Below are 16,742 nucleotides of genomic sequence, written 5' to 3' on the forward strand. Positions count from 1 at the left end.
AAATATGTAGGAGCTTGTATTCTTCTTCTGAATTCTCCCATGAACTTCAGTTCTCAGAGTGCCACGTCTCTCACTCGCCTGTCTTGTCTCTGTGGTCCTTCTGCTTACTTCTCCTCCTCCGTGTGTTCGGTCTGCAGTTGCCATGTAACAATATGTGGTAACCAAGCAACTATGCAGGCGAAGTAACCAGCGCAGTCCTGACAAAGGGGAGCACAGGGCAGGCATTTTTTAACCTTGGTGCAGCATAATTTAATGAAAGTACAGCTACACCCTATGGCAGAATAAAGAAGGAGTATTTATTGTGTAATTAAATTTTAGCGAGACTACCACTCTGTGAGTTTAACATGTACGGACGGGCTCCAAGAGTGACCTTCATGACAGCAGGGGGTGCATCGTCTGCTGTTGGTCCCGGATCATACAATGTGAGCCAGTCCAGTTACAAGATATCAGGTACTTACAAGGAAAAATATCTGTCCTTCCAAAATCAATTTTTTTCTTCTTCAGAAAACTGTAAAACTTTAAGTTAAATTAAATTTAGCTAGCTTGCAAAGAAAGAACATCGAATATTTAGGCGTACAGATTTGAATCTGCTTATACACTTTCAATTGATAAAGGTTAAATTAATACGTCTTGGGAGTATAACTCAATATGTAAGCAAAAAATGTTCCTGCTGCTTTGTTGTTTCACAGTTACATTAGTGTATTAGAAAATAAAGCGTCCTGGAAGCTTGCAGTCATTTGTATATCTCACCTTGGGAAAATTTTCACTGTTGCAGATGGCTATGCACCATTCCTTTCCTTGAGTGCCAGGCAATCAATATTCTCCAAAGACAGTGAGAGCTTACTAGGACCTGGACACTATGACTGCTCACCTGTCAAGGTGAGTGATCCATTTAATTTACAAAAGCTCAGTGACGATGTTGCTTGTCCATGGTTTAAAACAAATATTTTAAGAAATATATTTTTTGATACCAGCCTTATTCTCTCTTTGCTTGGCTTTCTGTTGAACCCTTGTCTCTTCAGTTAAATGTCCATGGTGGCAGCAGTCTTCAGAACCGCTCCAAGCGTTTTGAGGATGTGGTGTCAGAGGTTCCAGGCCCTGGGGCCTACAATGTGTCGCCTGCCTCAAAAAAGGCACACAGGGCTGTGACAGCTAATGTAGGACACCCTGGAAGGCCTGGCAACAAAGTGGTAAGCATATGGGTGAAGATAGGAGGGCATAGTACATGAGTAGTACTGACACTTGCTACTTTTATTGTATTATGTCATACATCTGTTCTTCTGAAATACTCAGTTATCATAGATGGCAATGGCTTTATAATGCTGAATATGCCCGCATATCCACTTTAGTGCTGTTATTTCTTGGCCTTTCAAACTTTTCTAACTCTTTGTGTTTGGTGTACATAAACAGGAAGGTTTGGGCAAAATCCCATTGGTAGGCGTAATACCCATTTTAATACTGCTATTCTTAGAATAAAGCAAGTAGAAGAGACTTGCACAATCCAAAGCTGGTACAGAAGACTCTTCATCCTGTTTGTGCTGGTTTGAGTGTTGAGTGCACTTACAAACTCGCATTCTATATCATATATGAACTATGGAATAATGGTATTGAATGACACAGTATCTTGTTTATCCCTTTTGTAATTTTTTCAAGAATATATGCAAAAATCAGCTATAAGTAAGTGCTTTACAAGCTGTTATCTGTGGATATTAGTGGATACCTAACTTGGTGTGTTTGAAACTTGCTCCTCCAGAGCTGAACGCGAGCGTCTTAGTAGGCATTATTTTTTTATGCTAGTTGTAATTAACCAAAAAGCACGAATGTACATTTACATTACTCCCAGATCCCAGAAAGTTAGTAGAAAAACTTCCTGGCATTTTTTTCATTCGAATTCTTTGTTTATGTTCCCTCAGTATCTCTTGTTTCTATTACACTGGTACAGTTCTACTTTTTTACTTCTTTTTCTCTTCATCGTGCCCTCACTATCTTTTGCTGATCTTCTCTCCCTCATTTATGGTTCTCCCTCTCGCTCTGTCCCTCTCTCAGTCTCGTCTTTTATTGGCCCCAGGCAGTGCTCAGCTGCTTTGTAAGCCAGGGCATTTTTTTCCAACAGAAACCCTGACTTTTTGCTTTACTCTTTCTGCCTTTCTCCTGCCTTTCTCCTGCCTTTTTTTCTCTTTGCATTGGCTGCAGGCTAAAGGTCTCCGGCTAGCTCTTCAGTCAGACATTCCATCCATTCCCTCCCCGGGCCAGGCCTATGGCTATGAAGAGGATGCCCGGGGTGTCCTCCGTAAGCAACAGCCCCCTCCTAAGGACACAACCCTGGGGCCAGCCTACTACAGTCCACTGCTGGTAAGGACAAATACACACAGACAGTTTCGAAGTCCTGTTGAAGTTTGAACATTCATCCATCAGAAAAGGTGAAACCCTCATTTGTGAATGCATGCATGCTTTCATTAATCAGCACGAGTATGTGTCTGAGTGTACTTTCTCTTCCACGAGGCGACGTCCATTAGTGTTAGGTAGATCTAATGCACCGCTGAACCCCCACCCCACCTCATTCACTTGGCCCAAAAACCATTTCCATAGCTAATGAATGCAGCTCCACTTTAAAAAAGCCACAGTGCACCAATGCTCATCCATTTTACATGCCAACAAAGAGAGCCATTAGTAATTATTCTTCAAGCTATATTACTGTATTCACTTAAAATAATGCACACGCCTGCTGGTCTGGCTCTCAATTAAGTAATTTTTCATCTGTTAATGACCTGAGGAAGTCAACAGCGTCCTTGAGTGTTGGCCGAGGTTGTGTCAACACACCGGCGCAGGCACAGAGGCGTGCTGTGATTTAGGGCTATCAGCAGTGCATCCATCCATGGCTCTTTTTCTTTTTTTTTCTCCTTTGACTCAGCTTCTGTTGCTCTCCCTTTGAAGGTTCGACCTCGGTATCTGTCTGTCTCCTTCCCTCTGTTCATCCGTCTGACACACTTATTTCTTTAAACTCAAACACTTCCCCCACCCCGTGCTCTGACTGAGTTCAAAAGTGTGTGGAGGAAGAATTAAGTGGTTGTCTGAGGACATAACTTCAAAGTGCCTGGGACAATCTCTGAATGATAAGACATTAGAAAGACATCAGAAGAACAAAACTTTTTTTTTTTTATCTTTGTGTTATTGAGAAGCACAAAAACATGTTTAATCACTTTTATTTGCAGATATGATTGGAGTCTGTATTTACGAAACGACATCGACTGACTGCTGTGTATTAAATTGGCCAAATCAACATAGTACATAGGATCAGAGTCAGACTGCTAAGCTGTATAATACAGATTTCTCACTGATATATTGGTTAAAGTACATACGACGGTTCATATGTTAAATCCATGAATAATGCAGTAAGAACCACTTAATATTTTGTTAGTTCACAGTATTGTGCAGTATTAAATTTAGCAGATTAACAGCCATCCAGATGGTTATGTGGAATGCAGACTCTGCAGACCCCAAAATCTGTTGTACAATATCTGCTTTGTTTCTTCAGCTTTCAGCTGTGCACAGCATCGTCACCATGTCAAGTTATGCTCTGTGAACACTTATTGATGATAGCCAGGACATATGATGACAAATTACTGGGCAAAAGTCGTGTTATGAACCAGGGATGTCAGATTTATTTTACTTGACAGCCAAAACTGATCTCTAGTGAGACAGATAAGTAAAAGAGGTAAAGCCATTACATAAGAACCTATAAAAATACATTTTATATCTTTTATGTTATTTTCTAAAAACATATGAAAACATACATTATTTTTCATGGTGTTATATCACCATTATTTCACAAAGCAGAAAAATAAGTGCACATTCAACATAATGGCTCAGTTTTTCTAGTCAGTCATTCTTGCTGTTATTACAAAAATCTAAGCAATATATCAGCACGGTTCTCTGATTTAACCAGGAAACATGCTTCAGTGTGCTATGGCAGACCATTGTTAATGTCTTTACCAGTTAGACCCTATAGCTGACAATGACTAAGACTAAGAGTTTTGATCACAACTCTCATGGTGTAAATTATTATTAAGCATTTGCAACGCAATCCTTTGTGGTGCAAAATACACCAAAAAGATAAAAAAAATCAGACCCTTCTGTTGATTTCACACTTTGAAACGTCTTTATTTATGTTGTTCTTTTTAATATGTCAGATATTTGTATCACTTGTCAGACCTCTTATTTTATTTTATACCAGCAGGCTTTTTAATTTCTTTTTTTAAAAAAAAAAGCCTATGAGAATGATAGTTTGTCCATAATACACCATACAATCACGGCCCTAACATCATGCATTAGTCATTTTACACATAATCAGCATTTGGCACATTGTGGATAAGTTTATGTAACACACAATTAGGAGTTTCAATGTGTTGAACCTGCCACAAAAACAGCCCTACCAGCCCTTTTTTCTAGTCCACTTTTTCAAATTTTTATCTAAATAATAAATATCTTGCCTTTCCATTTCATCATATCTGAATGCACATCTTTATGCCCTCTATTTGCAATGTTGTTTTTGCTTTTAAAAGCTTTCCTTGACATAAATAGGCAATTTGTGACTCTGAGTTCAGTGCCAGCTGCGAAATCATCATAGTTTGTGTCTGAGAAGTGTTGCTTTTTTTCTTTTTAACTATGCATCTGAACATCCTTGTTTCCTATCTCCCTTCCTTGAAACCTGATTGTGGGATCACAGGGGGCCTAACCTCAGATCTTGTCCTCCAGTCACTGTTAAAGTTGAAATAAGGAGACAGGCACCACACAGAGTTCGAAACTTTTTAAGACTGCCTGGCAGTACCTCCATAACCTGCCTCACATAATAAACACAGACAGTTGAGTCAAGGAAGAAGTTAAAAGAGAAATGGAAAAATGTTTGCAGCTTTGATTTTTTTTTTTAATCTAGCAAAATTATTTCTGTTTTTTCTGTGTTCAGTTTTGAAACTGAGCTGCAAGCAGCAGACTTATGCCATTGTCAGAAACATGAATTATTTGAATTGAAGACCAAACTGCGAAGAAGGCTACTTATATGAATCACATATTATGAACAGAATGCTGTAAAACATTTAATCTTTCTTATATTTAGTAGAGCTACAGTCCATCCATTGGGTATTGTGTCAGGAAAGGCACTGGATAAAAAAATCAGCTTAATCATATAAGCTGCTCTGTTATGGCAACTCCTTGTGAATGAGGCAGCAGCAGATGATTGTTTGAATTTGAGATTGATGATACAGTAACCAATACATTATCACCAATCTAAACAGGAAAACAGATGCATAGTTTTTAGATTAATAGTATATATACATGTATTTATTAATATGTAATATAATATCAGCGCTTATCGGCATGTGTGTGCATATATAGGACACAAAAAAGCATTTGAATATCTTAATATCGGTCATGAACCTTCACCATTTAAACAAATAACATCATTCTTTCCTCCGTCTTACTCCCTTCTCATTCTCAGGTAGAAGACACTCACTGCTGGTACAAGAGTGCCAACAATAATTAAGCTATTAGTTGCATTAATTTTTATTTATTTAGTTGTTTGTTTGTTTTTTTAGCTCATTGACAGAATGTCATATCAATCAGAGAAAGAATCCAATATCGAGTGGCTGTGTGAGGTGTTAATCGTTTCAGTGTTGGTGTGAAGGGGACTGCTTTCATACTAGTTTCAAATACAGATGTTGTTGTGCAACCATTGTTGTTTTCAACAAAGTGTAATCTTCCCTCTGTGGCTTTTATGCAAACTTGTTTCCACTGCTGAAATTTATTTGGTTTTTTTGCCATCTGTAAGTTAAAATTGGGTTGCTTTGTCAGCTTTGAGTTATTTATTCTGCATATTGATTAGCAAGTCTCAGACTGGGTAAATGCAGGTAAAAATGCAGGGAGAGAGAGAGAGAGGGAAAGGGAAGGCTGTTTTTGAGAAAAATTCACAAATGTTACCTCAAATACTGCAGACTAGTACCCACTAGAGGAGTCTTTCTTAATAGTTAAGCTGTAAAATGGAAGTGCAAGCTATAAAATATAGAGGATCTACACCTGGCATAATTTCATATTTCCTTCAATCTCCAAGAATATGGGCTGGAAGACAAATATTCTTCTCTTCTCTTCTCTTCTCTTCTCTTCTCTTCTCTTCTCTTCTCTTCTCTTCTCTTCTCTTCTCTTCTCTTCTCTTCTCTTCTCTTCTCTTCTCTTATTTCCAGGAGATGAGTTCTACACAGAAATATAAAGGGATCCACTTTGGCAACATGACAGGGAGGAGATCTGAGGAGAAGGTGGATGTGGGACCAGCTCCAGGACAATATGACCCCGAACTGTGAGTATCACATCATTGCTAGAAACAGTCCCATGGACGGCTAATTAACAATCCAGGCATGTAACTTGAAAAGACACTTAAAAAGAAAGATTGCCTTAAAAATAAAACTGCTATGAAGATTATTTGGTCTTCTTTTCAGGGTAATGTAGGTTGGAAAATATTGTAAATTCCCTAAAAAATAAAATGGTTGATATTTAAGTTTTCTGTAGGAACTCCTAAAGTTAGCAGTACCTATGGAGAGCCTTGCCAAACAACCATGTAGCATCATGTGCAGTTCTGAAATATTGATATTTAAATCGATTTGATGGCTAACCACCGGTGCATGAATTTGGAATTTATTTTCACAAATTCACATCTTGAAGCAAGGAGCTGAGGGGGTGGTTAGATAAGACTCTACCCTGCATGGGATCTCAGAAGTTCACTGCTCTTGAACTCTTACCAAGATGTGTGCTGAATAGAGAGGCTGCTCTTCCAAAGTGAAATATTACTTTGATCCTATAGCCGGAGCATTACAGTTGACATTTTTCAAATACCATTTCTATTGATGGCCACAGAGGATGGGGCTTACTAAGCACTTCTACACGGGTGGACACACACCCAGCTCAGCTATTCATAAAGGAATTGACTTAGAAGAAAAAGAAGAAGAAGAAGAAGCCCTTATTTGTCACGTTTCCTTTGCAGCACAGTGTAATTCTTTTGACTGTGCATCACCGTTGTTAGACAGCTGGTGTCAGCGATGATATGGTACATCTTTATCAGAAAGGGTTAGCAGCCTTGCTAAAGGGTTCAGCAGGTTAATTTTAGTGGTGGCTGGGGCTGAAACTCTGACCTTCTGATCAAACAGAACCCAAACCATTTGAGCATCATTGTCCCTTCGCAGCAGAAGTAATAAAAAGGAAGGTGGTTTACTGTTGCAGGTAGACATTAAAACATCCACACACACACATGTGTGCCACATGTCTGTGGCACACATGTGACTACTGGAAATGTTTAAAAATAACAGTATATTCAGTCTTTGCTCCTGTTACAGTTATTACAGGCATTTCATCCTTATGAGCTCCTTTACTCTGGATTATAACTTTCCACTCTTCTCCCCTGCTTCCCACTTTCTTTGCTTTGCTGTTCTCTTTCTATTTATTTTTCCACTCCACATTTGTCTTTGCCACTCAGTCAGTATATTTTTTCCCCAATTCTCATTTTTTCTGTTCTATTTTGTATGCGTTTGAACACCCCCCCCTCTCTATTTGTATATATTATACTTGTTTGCCTATGTTTTCTATTTTGAAAGACATTGTCATTGCCTCTTTTTCCTGCAGGGTCCCAGAAACACAGTACGAGAATGTGAACCTTCAAAAGGATCAGAGAGGCAGAGTTGAGCTTGTCATCCCTCGCTACCATGAACTTGTGCCCATGCAGGCAGAAAAGAAGGTGGGTTGGCATGACTTTGTATCCCTTTGATTCTATATATACAGGTTTAAATCAATGATTAAAAAAAAGCTTTAGAGGGCATGAATCAAGGTTAAACTCTGAGCTCACAAACTGTATGGAAAAGGCTGATGCAGCCAAGGTGGCATTGATCACTACAGTAAATACAAGCATATAATTTTTCCAATAAATGCATTAAAATGCTCACAAACACTGCCAACACAGTCAAGAGGTCTAGTTCAATGACTGGAATCAGCTGAGGTGACACCTAGCAAACACACGACTCCCTCTGGTTTACACCCATATGTCACACAGAGTGCTGATGCACATGATCTTGATTACTTTATTCCTTAGTTCAGTTTAAACCAGTTTGTTATTAAAAAAGAAAGTGGGAATAAAGAGGAAAATTAGCCATAGAATCCAAAACAGTTTTTTGCATCAAGCAAGTAAAGTTTTAAACTGAGCATCTGGGGATTGACTTGATTTTGGAGCCAACTTTAAGTGACAGGACATTTACATTCTAAGTAACGCAAATGATTATCCTAAAGAGTGGCCACTCTGGTCACAAGTGATTATTATGTCAGCAAAATCCAGCACCTTCCAGCGCTATCACGCTGTTAGCCTAGTGGTGAATGCAGTAGCAGACATCAAGCAGACACAGAACAATGTTTACTGAGTCACGTATCTATTTACTCGAGTAATGTCAGTGCGATATTCACTCTCCTTTTATCTTTGTTTTTGGTCTTTACAGGTTTTTTGTAAAGACATCAGCTAAACTGACTCTTTAGCTGATGACTACTCCACTATATTCACGAACTGGTCCCTCAGTCTTTTAGTTTTTGGACATGTATCTGTCAGTTAGTTTATAGGATTATTTTGGCTAAGAGAAGTTTCTTGTTGCTGCCACAAAATGACTGATCAAAGTAAACCTGAAAAATAAAGCTGTGGCTTGTGAAACAGTGGGCAAAACACTAACACACAAATGCTCTACAGAGCTGACAGCAACTAACTTATGCAGTATCATGAACAAGTATTTCTCCCCTTCCATGTCCAGTTCCACTTACATGTTACCTGGCCCTGTGTGAAAAAGTAATTGCCCCTAAACCTAATAACTGGTTCTGTCATCTTTGCTAGCAAGATCTGCAGTCAAGCATTTGCAGTAACTGACAGTGATTTATTTCTCATCACTTTTGGAGGGCATGTTTAAGGTCATGCCAAAACATCTCAAATTGAATTTAAGTCCAGACTTTTTTTTTTTTTAAAGTCATTCAGGGGTGGACCTGCTCGTGAGTTTTGGTTTATTGTCCAGCTGCATATCTCAAGTGCTCTTGAGCTTCAAGGTAGAAACTGATGACCGGACATTCGATTTCAGGATTTTCTTGTAGAGAGCAGAAAGGCTCCATCAACTATGGCAAGTCGTCCTGAAGCAGCAAAGCAGTCCTAGACCATGATGCAACCACCATCATGTTTGTCTGTTGGTACGATGTTCTTTTTGTAAAATGTTGCATTAGTTTTACACCAGATTTAACAGGACTCAGACCTTCCAGAGAGTTTGGCTTTTGTCTCATCAGTCCACAGAATATTTTCCCAATAGTCTCTGCAATCATCAAGATGTTTTTTGGCAAATGTGAGACGAGGCTTTGTGTTGTTATTGGTCAGCAGTGGTTTTCTCCTTGGTTTAAAGTTTTCTCCATTTGCAGTTAGTTTTTCACATGGGGTGAGGTAGGTTTTCCACAGCACTGTAGTTATTTGAGCTATTACTGTATGAATTATTAGCCAAGACGGTACAATACAGCACAAGAATAATGTTGAATTATGCTTTTGTAAAACAAAGACTTGAATGTGTCCATTCAATTATTAAATAATCTTGCTCAGTTATGCTCATTAATAGACATTGAAGTCATTGGCTTAATTTTATTTGTGTTACTTATATATTTTACAATATTTTCTCATATTTGTTTCAGTAGTCTTATTCTAAAATCAGACAAAATAACAAGACAGCAGAACCTGCTATTTTTAAGGCACTAACCAACCTTGGAACTAAAAAGACTGAGGAAAAACAAGCTTGAGCACACAAAATGAGCTGTGCTACAAGCTGAGGCAGGAAACTTATTAACAGCACTGTCACACTATGTCTTTTTTTCTCCCTGAGAATGCTGCATGCTGACCACAAATAAATCTAATCACACTTAATTATAAAAATGATCTCTGTGTTATGGTCCTTTTGTAAGTACCATTTAATGTAAAGCCATCATAATCACATTATGATTGAAAAATGAGCACTGCCTCTGACCCTGCCTAATGAGTCCTCTAACCTTCTGTTTGAGCATGTCATGTTAATATTTAATTACACTAAAATACAATGTATATGGTAGTATCTTTCAACAACAGGCCTTTGATTAACAGGTAAATAACGTGTGATTTTTACATGGAGAACCGGGTAAATATGTTGGATTCCTATTGGATTTTTCTAAGCTGAAAGACAGTTCACCAGTTCATCTCATAGGGGGCAGTAAAACATAAGCTTTTACTACAGACTAATATATTGGAAGTGGTTGAGTAGAGGGTAGTTATTCACCTGCATATGAACTTGACTGTGCTGGCAGAGTAATGCTCTGTGATGCCTTATTTTACCGATCGGTGGGTTAGAGAGGGCGAGGTGAAGGCTGGATTTCATGAAAAAAGGTAAATGCACCGTTTAGTTTTTTTTAGTTTTTTTTAAGTCATTTATGCTTTTCCCATTACTTGTTTTCCTTTTGTCTCTCACAGCATCTTATTGCTGTTTTACTTCTCTTCACTTTACTTTATCTATATTTAACTGTTAAACAGTTTGTTTAAACACGTACCTTCAATTTACCTGAAATTTCTCTCTGACTTTACTGTCTGTGTATTTTTTGTGTGTTCTATATGCTGTATTTGGACCCCCAACCATGTTGGTTGCACCTCCATCCGTCATCATTAGTATCTCACATGTCAACCCATATGTACTCCCACACATACATACACTGACCAGATGGGTCATTTCCCACAGTGGGGACGCTCAGGACAAACACCTTTACTTCCTGGAGATCAGCAGACAGTCTGCCTCTAATGGCTCGGGGCTCCTGGTGTCCTATAGACTCTAAGAGTCTGTGTGCAGGATTTACCCATTAAATAGACATTCTGACATAGCTAGGGCAATATCTGAGCAAACCACTTTAAGATACCATTACAGTGTGCATCCCTGCAAACACAAGAAAAACAGATAAAGTTGTACCCGTGCAGTGTCTGATATAACCCTGGATATACAAATTACACTGTCAGTTCACCTTTAAAATGCTGCGAATATCATGTTAATGTTATCACGGGTGGTGATATTATGTTTGCAGCATGTGATATATTTAGAAACAGGGAAGCAGCACAGCTCCCAGGGGGGAAGAAGGAAGAATTCTTGGCAGGAAGTTTAACTTACAGGATTACCTACCTCTAAAACTGTAAATTGAGCCTATTGGGCATGCAATATGTTCATTTAAATGCGTTTTAATTATAATATGTGTGTTGGGACAGAAAGGCAATGTTATCTTTGTATAAAAAATTAAGAATGTCTGTATAAGGTTTGATTTAAAACTGTATCAACAAAGACACTACACAAAAGCTTAAAGTTCTGTTTAATTCAATTTTATGTAAATACGGCCAAATCACAACCACAGTCTCCTCAAAGTACTTTATACTGTAAGGCAAAGACCCTAAAATAATAGAGAAGTTGTAAAAAGTTGGCGTGGCTGTAGAGCAGGTCATCTACTAATCGGAAGGTTGATGGTTTTATCCCTGGCTACTCAAGACAGCATGGCAGATATCTTTGGGCAACCCTTAAGTTGCTCTCTAATGCATCCATCGGAGTGTGAATGTGTGTGAAAGTTAGACAGAAAGCATTTAAGCTTAGGGGGGAAAAAGTGCTTGTATGAATGGGAGAATGAGGTCTGTTATATAAAGTGCTTTGAGTGCTCAGGTAGAATACAGTTTTTCTTGAACACTTGGCAACAACTTGCATGCAGAAACCTTTACACAGAGTTCATTTCTCTCAAGTTACACATGTATTTTACTGGATTTGTTTTTAACCAGCCAGCTTTGTAGACTCTTTTTGAGCACATATGCAAATGTATTTGCATATGCAATGATGAAATAAAAGCCTGGTAAATCTCTTCAGAAAGTCTTTGCAAACCAAATTCTTATGAATGACAAAACATGCACATATCTTCTTATCATTATTAAATGTGGAAAAAACTTTATAGGTATGTGCTGCAAATCAGTAAAACAGGTTTCCTAAGAAAATCGTGGCAGTCTTACTGTACGTCAGCACACTGTGGCAAATTTGATTACGAGGAAAGGAAATAAGAGGGCAATATAGTCATTGTTCATTAATAGACTCTGAGCTGTCCTATGGCATGGGGAAGGTCCAGAGGTTCACTGAGCTTCCCCCTCACAGTGCTAACAATGGCCAAAGAATTCTGTGATGTTTTACTGCAGAACTAGTTAAGCCACCTGCAGCAGAGAAACCTTGTTGTTTTCCAACAGACAGAAAAATGCCCAGCTCTGTATCAGGCAGCGTGGAAATGTGCGTAGGTGTGATTGTAAGAAAGTGTCCAGGTTTTCTTAGCCTCTCACTGTCAGCCTCTCTGTGAGTGCTGTTTGCTGCTTTGCCAGATGCAATGATTGCTGCCTCAAAATTACGTAGTCTTCTTAAGTTGGCGTATGACATGACTATTACAGCTCGGTCACACAAAAGCACAAACACTGTGCACACTTAATGCTGATTGTTTTTTCTGCTCTGTTTCTTTACATAAATGACTTAATTGGAGAGCAGTGAAAGAAAAGGGCTTTTTCCTGTATGTATTCACAGGTTACTCATCATTTGCTGCATTTTTTTTCTCTGCTCTTTTTCCGTTCGATCTTCTTAATATTTCAGCCTCATCTCCTTGCCAGTGAGTGCTCATCATTCATAAGAGATACAGGAAAGAGAAATCTCAGAAACTCTGTCCTTGCATCCTATCCTCTGTTTCTTTCACTTCCTTAGCTTTTCTCCTTTTCTTCTTATTGACACAGCTACACGAAAGGTGATATTAGCAAATCATTTAAATGCATCCCAATAAATTTCACCTTTGATGTACTGTAAATTTCACTTTCTGTTTCCCAACAGGGAGTTCCTGGTCCAGGCCAGTACCACATCAGAAGTCAGTTTGAGAAACCTGTTGAGCCTGGCGGCCTGCCGAAATTCTCTTGTACCTTCCTCTCAAAGACTGAGGTACAGTCCAGACAGGTCTGTGGTAACCCATGTTGGCTTCAGGATAATATGGTATATTTCAGTTTTATGTATTGGTTTTCGTGTTGCTGTTGCATTGATTTTATGTCAGTTCATTTATTTGTATCTTACTGGGCAGTATTGCAATATCTTTGTAATCCCTCAGTCTTGTCTCTGTGTTTCTTTAGTGTTCTCCTCCTGTCTTCTTACACTCACCTTTATGTTCTGCCCTTAGCATCTTCCATGTTAGGTCTGCCATGGTTCCATGTTTGTTTGTTTGTTTTCATGCTCTGTGTCTCCTGCTCTCTCTCTCTCTTATCCCAGTTATGTCTTGGGGTTCTGTCTCCCTTACCTGTTCCCATGTTCATCTTGTGTTTCGTTCTTGTCTTCCTGCCTGTTGTGTGCTCTCGTGTTTGTTTATCCCTGTCCTAGTGTCAAGCTTGCGTGTCCTTGTCTGAGTCTTGCTGTGCATGCTACTTCCTGTTTTATTTTGTCAGTCCCTCATCTGATGTTCATCATTTTTAGTTTTGCTTCCATTGTCTCGTTATGTGCAAATTTCTTCCTGCTGTGTTCCCATGTATTTCCACTTCCCTGATCATCCCTCATTGTGTATATTGTCTCTGTTTTCCTTGGTCCTTTGTGAGAGCATCTGTTTACCTCCCATGTGTTTCTATGTTCCAAGTGTTCCAGGTTTCTAGTGTTTAATTTCCCAGTTTAGCTTTCTAGTTTAGTAATTTGTTTGGTTTTCTCACGTTTGTATTATTTTTTGTCTATCAGCCTAAATAAACGGCTTGCCCTTACTTAGCCCCTGTGTCCATGCAACTGCATTTGGGTCCTCTCCTCTGCTCTGCACGATCTGACAGATTTAGATTAAATGTAAGAATGCTTCTATAATTTCTCTACTTTTAATTTTATGTGAAAATAAATCCAGTTAACATCTATTAATTAAACCTCTGTTTGTATCAGAGTTATAACCCCCAGTAGCTACTGTACTACAGTTAGGTATTTATGTAGTAGTTAGCTGTCTCCTAGCAACTGTAGCAAGTGTCTAGTTGACATGATATTGATTGTAAGATAGAATATGAATAAAAGGGTTGGTGACACACCTTTATATTTTATCATTTTCAAAGAGGAACTGTTACGGTCATTTTGCAAATCCATAAATTTATTCTTAGACTCCAAATCTTTATCTATTTTATACTGCGCCATAGTACAACCTCTCAGTTCATCCACTGTCTGAGACAACTCCCTCCTAATCTGAATTCTTTTCATGTAGTCAGTCCCATTATAAGCTATATATAGCACTAGACAGTACTACACCAGGTATAATCCTAAAGTGTTTCTTCTTTTCTCAAACCAGTGGTCTCATAGCTCTGAGTCTGATGATAGGCTGAAATATATGATGGCTTGGACATAATCTATAGGAATCAAATATATTCAATTTACTGTACAATATCTCAAAGGAGATTGCTTTTTAATATGGAATACTTTCAGATCAGTTACAGATCCACAACACTGAGCCCTTCTTGGCTTGTTTAATTGATGTGCTGGGATTGGAGGGATTCTTCAGATAGGGGTGAAGATGAGTTTATTAAGAGGCTCAGAGGAGCGAAGATGAAGGACGTGAAAATGTGTAGTTTCACGTTTCAGGAATAGCTGTCTTCTCCTCCTTCGTGGCACTGGCCTACAGATCTAGTCCTGTGAAATTCTCAGACTGATTTCATTAACGCTCTGACACACGTGATAGTGCATGTTCTCACACATAATTACGAATTTAGATTGTGTGTATATTAGGTGCAGACAGATTCAGATTCAAGTTGCTGCTGATATGCAAGCACAATACAGATATACACACACGTGCATACACACATTCCAAAAACTACCTTTATTAGTTCTAAAACATAAAGGTTTTACTGGTGAAAACGGTCAATGCTAGATTCTTGGATGTATTTTATGCATGTGTGTGCATGCATGGGTGTGTGTGTGTCACAGTTTGCTATGACCTAATTTCCTCGGCCACATGCTGTGTTGGTGCGTCGACCCTGTGATGTCGTCACTGACACCCACCAAGAAGCGTGTGTGTGCGTGCGTGCATGTGTCACAAGTCATCTTCAGTGAAGTACTGAGAGCGACAGTTTTCTTAGATCTTCGTCTCACTGTGAGTCCGGTTCCATCTGACACTGTTATCCTGTGGAGGGATGGAAAGGAAACGAGGAAAGGAAGGAGGGGTGAAAGAAGCAAGAGAGGCAAGGATAAAAGAGGAACAGTTGGAATCCTCCAGTTCTCATCTCTCCTCCCTTTGACTTCCCAATTTTCCAATATCAAAGCATCAATCTGACACATTGTGAAAACATGGATTTTATTTGGTCTCACTCTTCCAGTCGTCCAGTCCCTTTATTTGTTTACTCGTTGTCTGATCGCTTGTAAGACCTTTCTGTGTGCTATACTTAATGCATTTCTGTATTTGTCACCATGTTTTTGTTTGGTTGTTTTTTCTGCTTCTACCCATTCATACCCTCATTAAAAAAAAAAAAATACAACCTGAGTTTGGAATTTGATGGTAAATAACCACTAAGATGTGAAAAGGAAAAGTTTTGGGACTCTGTACACAATAAACCAAAAGGTAGATGAAGAAAATATGTAAATTAAATTCATCCACCATCCCCTTCAAGGTCGTCTCTGCATACATACCTCTGGACGACTTCCCGTGATCCAACGTTTATGATAAGTATGATCAGTGGTTATGACACAGACAGCAAACAGCAGTCTTCAGCGAAGGAGTTCACAATCTTTAAGCCTTAAGTGCCTCATGAGATCAGGAATGCAGTCAGGAGATTGCCTGTCATTTTTCGACATTTATGAGGTTTTGCTCCATGAATTCATGTGAATTCAGATGTGTAAGTGACAACCTTGAAGGGTACAACAGCTAAATTTAAATCAGGTGCCTTTTATTGGTTGAGCCACAAAACTTTTTGATCGCTCCTCATATAATCCACACATTTTAATAAAAATCACGGTCTGTGGATTGCGTGATTTTTTTTTTTTTATTTATAGATGATAATGCTTGAATAAGCATAGAGCCGTGAAGCTCTCACAAAATCCTAAAAGGAGCTTAGAAATGTTTCTGCAGCTGATGCTGTGCAGAGACAACCCGAGAACATAAAAAATGAATTTCATGTATGCGTCAGTATAGAGTGTTTAAGAAGACATCACGTTTGTCATCTGATATTTGAATACAAATGGAAAATGGTAGCTAAACAATGAAGATAATGACAATAACATTATCTAGCAGATGCTATTGTTTGTGATCTAGATGTGATTTAGTACAAACCATGATGTTCCTTACTGTTGATGTGGCCTAAAAACAAAGCCTTGAGTTTAATGTGCAGCACACTGATAGTATTTAAAGTTGTGGTCAGAAATTTACATACACTCATCATGGGCATGAATATCATGGTAATTTCTGGCTTTTAATGATTTCTTTGAACTGTTGTTTTTCCAGTGTAATTGTACAGTATACATCTTTATTTATCTTACTCTGGCTGGATATTTGACCTCTCTTCTTGGCAGCGTAGTAGAGTTGATTTAAATTGGTTGGTTGCCTGGCACACAGTTGGCTTTTAAGCATAGTGCACAAATTTTCAATAGGGTTGAGCCCAGGGTTTTGGGAAATTTACTTTGCCCATTACTAGT

General features: G+C 38.6%; 1 protein-coding gene across 1 annotated transcript in view; it reads left to right on the plus strand.

Moving 5' to 3' along the window:
* Nucleotides 1–344: 344 nt before the first annotated feature.
* stpg2 (sperm-tail PG-rich repeat containing 2) overlaps nt 345–16,742 on the plus strand; it is a 64,698-nt gene continuing 48,300 nt past the window's right edge. The window contains exons 1-8 of the mRNA XM_063490490.1: nt 345–450; nt 776–879; nt 1,023–1,190; nt 2,194–2,352; nt 3,225–3,227; nt 6,234–6,346; nt 7,663–7,774; nt 12,948–13,052. Of these exons, the coding sequence (XP_063346560.1) occupies nt 345–450; nt 776–879; nt 1,023–1,190; nt 2,194–2,352; nt 3,225–3,227; nt 6,234–6,346; nt 7,663–7,774; nt 12,948–13,052 (870 nt within the window). The remainder of the gene's footprint in view (nt 451–775; nt 880–1,022; nt 1,191–2,193; nt 2,353–3,224; nt 3,228–6,233; nt 6,347–7,662; nt 7,775–12,947; nt 13,053–16,742) is intronic.

The sequence above is a fragment of the Pelmatolapia mariae genome, linkage group LG12 (genome assembly GCF_036321145.2).
Source record: "Pelmatolapia mariae isolate MD_Pm_ZW linkage group LG12, Pm_UMD_F_2, whole genome shotgun sequence".
Classification (NCBI taxonomy): Eukaryota; Metazoa; Chordata; class Actinopteri; order Cichliformes; family Cichlidae; genus Pelmatolapia; species Pelmatolapia mariae.